The following is a 12450-nucleotide window of genomic DNA, read 5'->3' on the forward strand; positions in this document are numbered from 1 at the left end:
AGTGCTGATCCCCTCATCAGCACCGGCTTAAAATCCAGAGGCAAAATTTACTTTTACTTTCTATTAAACCAAAAACACTTGTTTTTCAGTTTCAGTATATATACATCCATTAAAAAAAGAGGCAATAAAAAAGAAAAAAGACACAAACAATGTGAATAATTAATTTTTTAACCAATTTCTTTTAAAATCCAATTTGCTCCCCTCAATTTAATCACAATAACTCTTCAACGATTTAGTTTTAAAATAACTCTTTTGCGACCTGAACAGAAACTTTAAAGAAGTAGAGAGATGAGAGGATGAAAATTTAATTTTGCCATCCAAGCATTTAATGGTCCTAGTTCTTAAAAGTGACCTTGTGGGTTAGAAAGCAGAACAGCACAGCAGCTCCTTCCAGCTGCACACATGGCATCCATCGGGGGCACAATCACACACAGTCCCAACACCTCAGGCTCGGACATATGTTGAGTTTTATTTCATTCTTCTGACATTAATCCTATTCACCAGCTGTTCTGCCAGCTGCCACTCTCCAGCTTAAGGGAAGATTGCAGTTTTGGGGGCTCTGAGTACTGGTTTATCTTGGCTCCTCGTCTTCTCCTTGCAAATTTTAGAATGAGTGTGGGTTTTTTTGTTCCAGGTTGCTTCCTTATGTCTCTTTAACCTTTCTCTCTTACTTTTTGAAGTGCTGTGAGGCTACAGTTGGTTGATATTTAAAAGTATGCACAGGATAATCATTTTTTGTTACTACAACAAACGCAAAAGTTCATCTGCTAAAAATAAATGCAGTAAGATCATTTGATTGTTCATTCTTTCTTCTTTAAAAGCCATTGTAAGGACCCACAGCACTGAAACCTGCTCACAGTACAGTCATCTAACAGCATTTCAGCAGGATTAGCCTGGACATGGCCTCAGCCTGTACAGTTATGATTATTGACATATTGGGTCTGAAATATTTCACATTTATGTGCATTGTCTGGAAGCATACTCAAGTGTTCTCAATGTCATTTCTGCTGAAGTACAGCGGGGCAGCCTGCGAGCAAGGGCCGCAATGAATTGATCATTGCTCACTGCTCACTTTAATAATTCAAGGCTGATTGCCACAGAGTGCCGCAGTAAAATGGATTGGGAGAGGTCACATGCTGCTTGGCTGAGGAGGTGAAGCCTCTAGGGGATGGTTAATTCATATATGCTTGATGGACACGTGTCCGACTTAGAAAGGTCAGGGTGCTGTGTGCATGTACGACGCCTCACAACGGACAGGTCAACCCTGTAGAATTAACATGTTGGTCAGTGAAGATCAAGATGTGGGGAACTGGAGAAGTTTCTGCTCATGGAAGGCAGTTTGCTTATCTTGCACAAGAACTAAGACCCTCAAAAACGCATTTGTGCATTCCTACTATGTTCATGTTTGCAGAAAATAATTGCATACAAGGCTGGTATAACGCCAAAGCAGATTTGGCAGCTACTTAGGACCCCCTTCTACAAACAACCCCAAATATTACCAGACCCTAAAGTTCTTAAAAAATGCACTATTTACTTAAAGAACAAAGTGAAGGTTAAGGAATATCCTAATCTACTAAATATAAATATAGGGAAACAGGAAGTAAAAAAAAAGATTAAAATTAGCATTTACTTCCAAATGATCTTTATTTAATAAATAATGTGAATGGACTGATCCGCCTGTGAAGCTAAACACATATGTCAATTTTAATAATTGGAAAAATGATCAAGCAGAGAATATATATATATATGTATATATATATATATATATATATATATATATATATATATATATATATATATATATATATATATATATATATACACACACTGCTCAAAAAAATAAAGGGAACACTTAAACAACACAATATAACTCCAAGTAAATCAAACTTCTGTGAAATCAAACTGTCCACTCAGGAAGCAACACTGATTGACAATCAATTTCACATGATGTTGTGTAAATGGAATAGACAACAGGGGGAAATCATTGGTGATTAGCAAGAGACACTTAATAAAGGAGTGGTTCTGCAGGTGGGGACCACAGACCACTTCTCAGTACCGATGCTTTCTGGCTGATGTTTTGGTCACTTTTGAATGTTGGTGGTGCTTTCACACTCGTGGTAGCATGAGACGGACTCTACAACCCACACAAGTGGCTCAGGTAGTGCAGCTCATCCAGGATGGCACATCAATGCGAGGTGTGGCAAGAAGGTTTGCTGTGTCTGTCAGCGTAGTGTCCAGAGCCTGGAGGCACTACCAGGAGACAGGCCAGTACACCAGGAGACATGGAGGAGGCCGTAGGAGGGCAACAACCCAGCAGCAGGACCACTACCTCCACCTTTGTGCAACGAGGAACAGGAGGAGCTCTGCCAGAGCCCTGCAAAATGACCTCCAGCAGGCCACAAATGTGCATGTGTCTGCACAAACGGTTGGAAACCGACTCCATGAGGATGGTGTGAGGGCCTGACGTCCACAAATGGGGGTTGTGCTCACAGCTCAATACCGTGCAGGATGCTTGGCATTTGCCAGAGAACACCAGGATTGGCAAATTCACCACTGGCACCCTGTGCTCTTCATAGATGAAAGCAAGTTCACACTGAGTACATGTGACAGACATGACAATCTGGAGACACTGTGGAGAGCGATCTGCTGCCTGCAACATCCTTCAGCATGACCGGTTTGGCAGTGGGTCAGTAATGGTGTGTGGTGGCATTTCTTTGGAGGGCCGAATGGCCCTCCATGTGCTCGCCAGAGGTAGCCTGACTGCCATTAGGTACCGAGATGAGATCCTCAGACCCCTTGTGAGACCATATGCTGGTGCGGTTGGCCCTGGGTTCCTCCTAATGCAGGACAATGCTAGACCTCATGTGGCTGGAGTGTGTCAGCAGTTCCTGCAAGATGAAAACATTGAAGCTATGGACTGGCCAGCCCGTTCCCCAGACCTGAATCCGATTGAGCACATCTGGGACATTATGTCTCGCTCCATCCACCAACGTCACGTTGCACCACAGACTGTCCAGGAGTTGGTGGATGCTTTAGTCCAGGTCTGGGAGGAGATCCCTCAGGAGACCATCCTCTGTCTCATCAGGATCATGTCCAGGCGTTGTAGGGAGGTCATACAGGCAGGTAGAGGCCACACACAATACTGAGCCTCATTTTGACTTGTTTTAAGGACGTTACATCAAAGTTGGATCAGCCTGTAGTGTGTTTTTCCACTTTAATTTTGTGTGTGACTCCAAATCCAGGCCTCCATTGGTTACATTTAAAATCCATTGATAATTTTTGTGTGATTTTGTTGTCAGCACATTCAACTTTGAACAGAACAAAGTATTCAATGAGAATATTTCATTCATTCAGATCTAAGATGTGTTATTTGAGTGTTCCCTTTATTTATTTGAGCAGTGTATAAATATCTATATATATATCTATATATATATCTATATATATATAGATATATATATATTAATTCTGCTTAGGATCTCAAATAACCTTGGAGCATGTCTGGATGCAGGTGTCAAACTCTTTCAGTTCACTTGGCATATCAACAAATAAAAAGTGGCAACTGTATTAAATATTCATTAGAAGCAAATGTTTCCAATCATGACAGAAACAGACTGAGTATTTAAAGTCCAAACTACTTTCTACTTAACTATTAATCCAATCTCAGCCTTCAGCAAAGCTTTCCCAAAGCCTCAAATGCTTGTTCATGAAAAGACCTCCGAATTAGAAAAAAAGACAATCTTTTGCTGACCCCTAACCCGTTTAAGAGGCTAACAACTGATTTTGGCTTGGATACAGGAAAGAAGGTTGCATCCAGCAGCGGGAACCATTAGGAAGACTGCAACAGAGGGGATGTGTTCTCTCTCTGATGAAGCACATCTTAACTGCAATGAATTTATAGACACTGTTTACATGACCAGACAGGGCAGACTAAAGGTGACTAACAGAAATGTTCACCAAGTGGAATAATGATTAGGTGTCAGTTAAAGAAAGCCCACCGCGAAGTGCAGGTGCTCCGCTCGTACAATGACACCAAAGCAAAGAGCTGGACTTCTTTATTTATGCATGCCAGCACCAGCAATTAAACGTAAAAAAAAGCTGGAATTATTTAACTGCCCCAAAGAAGTCTCCTGAAAATGGAGGAGGTTATTGCAACTGTTGACAACGAGGAAAGGTAATTGCTTGAAAATGAGCGACAACGCTGTGTTGTGCTCTGAATTTTTTTCTCCCCTCTCCCCCCACCTAAGCTCCCTTTTTAGAGTTTGCATTGTGCAGCATCACCCGGGTGTGTAACCTATTGCGTTCCAATTGCTCCCTTGCAATTAGTGCCCTTTTTGTCCTCACTTCAATAACAGCATGATTATGGAGACTTCAGGAGTATTTGCTGCATCCAACAGCTGTTGTCTCAGGGACTACCGGCTGAATGACAAAAACATGTTTTCTCTCTGGATTTCACTTCCCTGCCTGCCTCTTGTAATTATTATGTTTTATTTAGTTTGATGACGGGGTCTTGTTTTTAGTGTGCCTGTGATTAAGATATTCAAAGGACTCCTTGGAGTGTGTCACAGTCATTTTCTTTTTTATCAATCTCGACTTTTGATTTGTTTCCATCACAGTTCAGTGTGGATGATGAATCAGAAGTTAACCTGTTATAGTCTAACTAAGGCTCTGACACTTTTATTTTATTCTTTACTTTTATTTTTAGATGGGTTTTTATGTCTGAAAGATATGTGCATGAGGTTGGTTTAGGGTTAAAGTTAGGGTTAGTCTAATCCTAGTAATTCAATACGTTTATCACTTCCAAATTAAATTAAATTGTATATTTTTTTATTTAGGCATCACAGTATACAGTGGTGAAAATAACTATCAAACATCTCAGCCTTTCACCCAGTAAACATATTTGTAATTGGACTACTGATATTAAATTCACAACAGATGTTGGTAACAACCCAAGTAATTCAAACATACAAAGGAACTAATAACTCCATAAGTTAGGTTATATGGAAGAAGTTGGACTTACACATGGAATACGTTTTAAACAGCCTTACTAAAGTTTCTGTAATATTTAGTAAAAAAATGTTTTCAAAAAACTGCTTTACAACATCTCCTGTATGTAGCAACCAGTTGCATGGATTGCTCAGGTGTCAGGTTTTTGGGGTATCTTTTATGCACTCTGATCTGTATTTCCTTTCATAGATTTTAAATTGGATTCAGTGTTGACTTGATCAATCAAAAAAAATTTTCTTTATCTGAAACAAACTAAGAGTTTCCTTGGCTATTTATGTGGGATAATGTTCTTTCTGAAAAATCCACCCTTACTTTATCTTCAGATTTAAATGCTGAACAACCACCCCATATCATGATGTTTCATAGCTCTAAACTTCACAGTTGGCATGATGTTTTTGGGTTAATGTGCAAGTCCTTTTCCAAATGTTGTGTGTGCAATAATCTTTAAAGAGTTCAACTTTGGTGTCATCTGACCTGGCAAATTTGTTGCAGCAAACTTTAAATGAGCTTCAACATATTCTTTCTTCAGCAGTGGAGTCTGGTGCGATGAGCAGGCACACAGGCCATTTGGGTTGACTGCATTAAATATTGTTAAACAAAAAGGAAAAACTCTTCTAGTTGCATGTCTTACTTTACCCATCATGAGATGTTTCCTGTGCAATTCTTTATTCATAAGAAATGTTTTTATTGACTATCAGTTAGGACAAAACTAGCTGACATTAATCTGCGGTGAATGGGGAAGGTTTTCAGTTTGGTCCAAACACCATCAGATTTTTGCTGTTTTATTGTTTTTGCAGGTTTTTTCACATGTTCAATAAATAGTCCATGTGTCATTCCACTTGTTTTACACAAAATAAAATCTTTAAACTTATTTAGTTGGATTTCTTTGAATGTGTATTACTAGGATTGTTACCAATATACGGTGTGAAGTTCATGTAAGTAGCACCATTTGAAAAATACTGACTGTGATCAAGGAAACATGTTGACATGTCCATTCCCTGTATTCCCCACTGTTTATAAGTGGTAGTATCACATTTATTAAAATATCTTAATTAGGTAAGTATATCTTCCGTTGTTTCAACAAATGTACCGTGTGACTCCCATGTGTTTTAAAATTAAATTTTCTGTTTTGTTTCAAGTGACAGTGACTGTATAATGTACAAATTGCAGCAAATACTTTCTATTTAAAATTTAGATTCCCTTCCCCATGTTTCTGCTAATGCAAATTGCTCCCGTTTCCCTTACTGTCCAATCTGCTCCATTGTGGAGAGGAAATTACTTATATTGTCCGTGTCAGCTGATCATTGATTTCTTAATTACACGTTTTCCCTCGAGGCTGTGACAACTGATATGCTGTACAAGGCCAATGGTGATGGGGGAGTCTTTCAGTCTCTTATCCATGACTTATGGCTAAGTTGACTCTCTTAGATAGGTCCCTTTTCTCTGCCAACGGCTTTTCAACACAACAAACACTCAAACACAAGTATCATCTTTCTCCCGGGAGAACAGTGCACACAGTGAGGCTCAGAATGCGGTGGCAGTCTGTGGAAACACTTTCATTGCTGACAACCAAGGGTAATAAAACACCCAGTCCTGCATGTTGCTACAAACCATTTTCTTTCCTTTTTTGTGCTTTGAGGTGGTTACGGTCATTGGAAACATGATGGTGTATTTGTGTTGCGTCAACAAATTTACTAAAGCTTTAAGAGATTGAAAGCATTGATAAGTAGTAGTGAAAATGCAGAAAAGCAATGCTGGACTGTTTTAGTGGCTTTAGTGCACATTCAGAGAAACCAGACTTCAGTCCTATTCAGTCTGGATAAAAAGTAGTAGATCATTAACATTTACTGTAGACTTAAATTTTAAAGTGACAAAATTAATGTGGGAATGTTTATTTGTCAGTTTGATGTTCTGTTCACTGATTGGAACTTTGACTAGATTTTTATGCTGATTATTTAAAAACTTTAATTACCAAAGGACTTAATTCTATCTTCACTTCTTAGTCATCAACATTTTTAGCCAAGTAGCTCATGATTTAGGAAAAAATATTCCGTCTTTCTCTTATATTAATAAAAACGGATCGGCAGCTATATGAATTGATAAGGACACCTGTGTGTTAACATATTTTTGCATATGGATATTTAACATACATTGTAACTATACGTAGACATTTAAGTAAAATAAACAAACAATAAAACCTGAAAAAAATAACTTTTACATTTTCTTTAAAATGCAACAAAACATGTGATTTCTGGTTAGGACTCCCACAAGTTTATTCCCACTTAAATTGACTACATTACTAGGATTTTAAAGTAGGTTTACCCTGTTTAAACCCTTATAAATTTAGTTTGATGTGCTCCTGACTATCTGAGGCCTTCGGAAAGAGGATTATGAATCTGGTAAGAGAATTAAAGAGGTATTGAAAGAATCTAATACCAACAATCCCTCTGTATGGAAAATAGTGTACAAGAACTGCCAACATGACCGGTCCTGGCCAAGACATTAAAAGAAAACTCTAGAAACCCTAGCTATTCAAAAGAGAGGTGTCCTTGCTATTTAAAATAAACACTTTTCTTAATATATTGTTATTAAATGAGTACTGTTCCAGAGAAAGGCAAAAAAAAAAAAAGACATCGATATGTAAATATTTCTTTTCCGTGACTTTAGATCAGGTTAAGATTAGTACTGTCTAAGAGACAAATGTGGAAGGATGCGAAATAAGACAGAAAATGTCATGCAAGGAGCAAACATTTTACCAATAATTGTCTTTAGTACTCAGGGTGTCAGAACAGACACTGATAACTAACCCCTGACTGTAGCTATGATATCCTGGGTCCACTCGCTGCCAGGTTCTGAAGGTATGTTTATGTCACACATCATCTCAGAAACATTCCTTTGTTGAGATTTATGAGGTTCATTACCTTTGTTTTTAATACAGAAAAAAAAAGAGAGAGGTGGTCTAATCTTTCCACCTAATCTCAGCGTTAGGTGTCTAGGTTGCAGTGTTCGTTCACCCAAATCAGCAAGATCACAGAGTGCCTGCATAGGAACGCTGTATACCAGAGATGGCACCTCTGATAGGAGGCAATTTGGCAGTGTTAAATTAGGGAAGACTATTCACTTTCTTCTGGGTGCCATTTGGAAACTTACAAAAAAGGGTTTAGGGCATTTTTCCAGTTACATAGCACAAGCCCCAGAGAGGAGACAATGAGACCCAGACAGGCTTAGGAGTTCAGAAGCCATTTCTCTCTCAATGGGAACATGTCTTGGACAGACACTCCAGTAGTTTTGTCTAGTATGTTGCTATCTGTGCTAGCTGCAGAGCGGAGGGGGTCTGTGCCAGGCAAGGGTCCACAGGGACTGTTGGAATAGCTGGGGCTGGAGGAAGTTGGTCCAGGTCCAGTGGGGCGATCTGGGCTTGGTGACAAGCCAAGCTGTCTACTGCAGGGACGCTGGGAAAATGTAAATAAGAGTCTGATAAGGCCTATTGTTTTCATTCCATTCTCATCCCAGCTGAATGACCTGCTCCCCAGCCACAGAGTGTTTTATCTTGAGAGAGGGAGGGAAAAAATGGAAGGGGTGGGGGTGCGAGAGATTTAATAGCCCCCATAGGAAAATAAAAATAAACTCACTGGACTCTTCTGTTGTTTAAGCTAATTCTTCAGAATGTGATGTCCTACTTTGAAATGTAACTTTTAGCAAAACTTCAGGAAGTTCAGGAAAAGCTATTAAAATAATGAGATTTGCTCAGAAGTCAAATGTGATTGGATTATCTGACATAATCTGTTGCTCTCTGTCAAATATAGTATAGACCAATGTTTCATATTCTGTCAGAACCTGACAGTAATTACTATATTTTTAGTGAACAGTGTTTCCATTGGCATCGCTAATTTCTCCCGAGAAAAGAGACATGCATTTTAACAACTGAAATAACTTTCTTTCTAATATTCAGAATTTTTGCTGGAAAATAGACTGTGCAAGGACAATTTGAAAAAAGCCAGACCTCTGACTCACTCACTGTTTTACTTGCCCAAATGTTGCTGTGTTTTCCCCATATCCCATTTTTGGTTGTCTGTTTTTGTCTGCCCCTTGGTGAACAGTGAAAGGTGTTTTGAGAGTTATTTTGTGGACTAATCTGGGAGCCATTATTCACCTCGCTCAGGTGGAAGCTCAGGGAGGACAGCAGTGCATTCCAGCTGTGGTCTTTCGCACTCGAGGACTTGACAAGCCGAGTCTGGCCCGGCGAAGGGGATGTAGGGGGTTTGGGAGTGGCGGTTCTCCCGGGAGGGAGGTGGAAGGGAGGGGGAGGACTGGAGTAGAATGGGAGCTGGCACCACATTATCTCCAACTGTTGGTGCATTCCTTAATGATCAAGTGCTGGAGGAGCATCTGTTATGAAAGTGTGTGTGAATAGAGATGGGGAGCATCTGTGTGCATACAAACACATGCCCGATGTGTTTGTTTAATTTCTCTTTATATAGCTTGGAAAATATGACTTTTCTTTTGTTTTAGTGGGGAAAAAACTCTAGCTCTGTTATTGTTTCTGTCTGTGTTCGAAGGAGTTTGTTGTTCTGGGAGAGGAAGCCATCTCACCCAGGGGTGAGAGGCAGGGAAGAAGGGCTGATCTTTGCTACTCCCGCTGCCCTTAACCCCTGTTTTAAGATCTGTGATCTCTGTGCCACGCTGGGAGTTAACACACACAGAACACACAGGCTTTTCTCCATCTCTCTCCCAGGGTCAAGGGGACAAACTGTGAGTTGGGAATTGGAAAGTCAATAAAGCAGAAGTAATGTTATAATGACCCTGAGCTGAAGATGTCCCGTTGACCCCCACCATACATGGAGGAAGTGGACAATCAAACAAAATGGTGACTCTGCTTGATCTCCCAAAACGTCATCCTTAAACAAGGCCTCGAGAACTGCTGACCCCCTGTTACTCCCAGTTCCTCTGAAGTCTTCGTGTTTGTCAGAGGGAGCAATGCTGTTTGCTTTGTGGAAGTGGGCAAGAGATGTAACAGAAGGATAAAAGGAAACAACACTTGTATACATCCTCTGAATAAATCTTCCCTGTGTTTGATGTCAAGAACGATAATGGTGAATCTAGACGTGTCCTGTATGGTGCATGTGAAAGGGCCCTGATGCAGATTTCTTCTAGGTTTCTGTTTGGGATTTTGTGCAGAACAGAAACATTTTGTCTTGTAAAAAAAAACCTCACACCCCAGGTTAAATGTCAGGTTTTCTGACACTAAGAAATTGAGACGACAATAAATAAGTTCCACATGTGTTCCATCTTTTATGCTATAAATGTTGTGTATTATTTAATGGAAGAACTAAGAATTCTATCATAGGGAAAAAAAATTTAAATACAGAAGCTGCAATAATGTTCTTGCATAAGTATACAACTAAAACCTTGAAGAAGCCCCCTTTTAAATCAGTTTTTGCATTCAGTCTTCTTGGCTACTTACCCGCCTTCACTTATAAAGAATCTGAGAAACCATAAAGTTCAGCTGTAGGATTTTCCAAGAGCCAAGAGTCTGAACAGTAACACCGTTTGAATCTACAGTAATTTCACCAGAAGAAAATAAAAAACTTGAAATACCCTACATGAGTCCAGAGCTCAATCTGTGAGATTAACTGAGGAGGACTGTGGACAAGTTCTCATAATTTGATTGATTTGGAGAACATTGTTAGTTAAAGGATGTGTACCCTTATGCAATCAGCAGCTTTTTTTGCTTCATAAATGTGCCCTTTTAACACATTTGTTTGTTTTCCAGTTGAACTGCACAGGATAAACTTCACATTAAAGGTGGAAATGTTTTGAAATAATTATGATGGTGTAATATTTGTTTATCACAAAAACCTGGCATTTTAATGGGGTGTGGGCACTTTGCAGTAACCAAACTAAAAACACTTCTATGTGGGAACTAATTTTAAGTGACAGCATCCTCAAGAACAATAAAAATTTTAGCCATTGTTCATACTTGGAGAAAAAAAAAATCTAAATATAATGGAATACTGCATACTTGCTTGGAGTTTAACTGTGCTCCAGCCTGAGGGCAGTTTGTAAAAGGAGTGGCTCAAGGTGGAGGGTTGGAGCCTCGCTTGTGCTGCTGGTATTTGATGGGAACAGGCTGATCCCTGTACACGCAGAGATGGTGGAGGCCTGGGTCAGCCAGCCCAGTATGTTCTTTATCAGCTACACCAGCGACAGTATGGCAGATTGGAGCCATTCCTCCTCTGATTCATTGTCTCCTGGACAAATGTTAATTGTTTTCATCATTGGCAGCTATGTGAACGTTTGGACATAGCCAGTCTCACTCCTTGCCTCCCACTTAATGTGTGTCTCTGCCCTTATGCTATCACCACAATGCCATGTTCTCTCCTCACTCCACCCTTGGCTCGTCTTTTAACAGTCAGGCACAGTCTCTTTTAATGTTTCCCATCAAATGAAATACCGTTATTTCATATCATACCAGTTGGGAGAATAGATTTATTACATCCATAGAAGTGTAAAACAGAAGCTATATCCTATATCCTATTCTATATCCATCCATCCATCCATCCATCCATCCATCCATCCATCCATCCATCCATCCATCCATCCATTGTCTATACCCAATATACATGCAGGAATGTGCCATGGGCTAGGGAGTGCCTATACCTCTGTTATATCCTATATGCAATATTAAGTAAAGAAAAATGTAAAAACTAAAAATCTTTTAAATTTTTCAATGTTTTTTTTTCTGTTTCAGAATCCTCATGCATGGAGAAACTTCTTTCTAAAGACTGGAAAGAGAAGATGGAGAGGCTCAACACCAGCGAGTTGCTCGCCGAGGTTAAAGGTAGGGAACACTAAAGCAATGTTATCTATTTAACTTATCTTATGGGTTTCTGTGCTGTGAAGGCCTCAGAGGTTTAATAGAGAACAAGGGTGAAAAACAGCATCATGAAGACCAAGCAACACAACAGACAGCTCAGGGAGAAAATTGCGGAGAAATTTAAAGCAGGGCAAGATTATAACACAGCTTTGAACACTTCCTGGAGCACTGTTTCCATCTGAGAATGGAAAGTATTGTGCAACTGCATCATTTAAAGAGAGCCATAAGATCCATTTAGAGTGTGTCATGCAGGGTCAGGTGAAACCAAAATTATGTTTTTTGGCTTATGTGCAACTACTTATAGTTTGTGTTGGACAACTTATTCTCCCTTTAACACACCATCCCCACAATTAAAAATGGTGATGGGAGTATAATGCGCTGCGAATGCTTTTCTTTAGCATTTAGGTACAGGGAGCCTGATCAGAGCTGATGAAAAAAGGGATGGAGCAAAATACAGGACAATCTTGTATCAATCAAAATTGTTCAACTAAATCCAGACCGAAATCCTATTAAACATTTGTATTGAGACTTGAAAATTGCTGTTTAAAGACACCCTCCATGGAATTTGA

At 39.6% G+C, this 12450-nt stretch overlaps 1 protein-coding gene across 7 annotated transcripts in view; it reads left to right on the forward strand.

Moving 5' to 3' along the window:
• sox6 (SRY-box transcription factor 6) overlaps positions 1-12450 on the forward strand; it is a 162150-nt gene that overhangs the window by 71207 nt on the left and 78493 nt on the right. For all 7 annotated transcript variants that reach the window (XM_047362727.1, XM_047362724.1, XM_047362723.1 and 4 more), the window contains one exon: positions 11756-11845. In XM_047362727.1, coding sequence (XP_047218683.1) covers positions 11756-11845 — 90 coding nt within the window. The remainder of the gene's footprint in view (positions 1-11755; positions 11846-12450) is intronic.

The sequence above is a fragment of the Girardinichthys multiradiatus genome, chromosome 4 (genome assembly GCF_021462225.1).
Source record: "Girardinichthys multiradiatus isolate DD_20200921_A chromosome 4, DD_fGirMul_XY1, whole genome shotgun sequence".
NCBI classification, from domain to species: Eukaryota; Metazoa; Chordata; class Actinopteri; order Cyprinodontiformes; family Goodeidae; genus Girardinichthys; species Girardinichthys multiradiatus.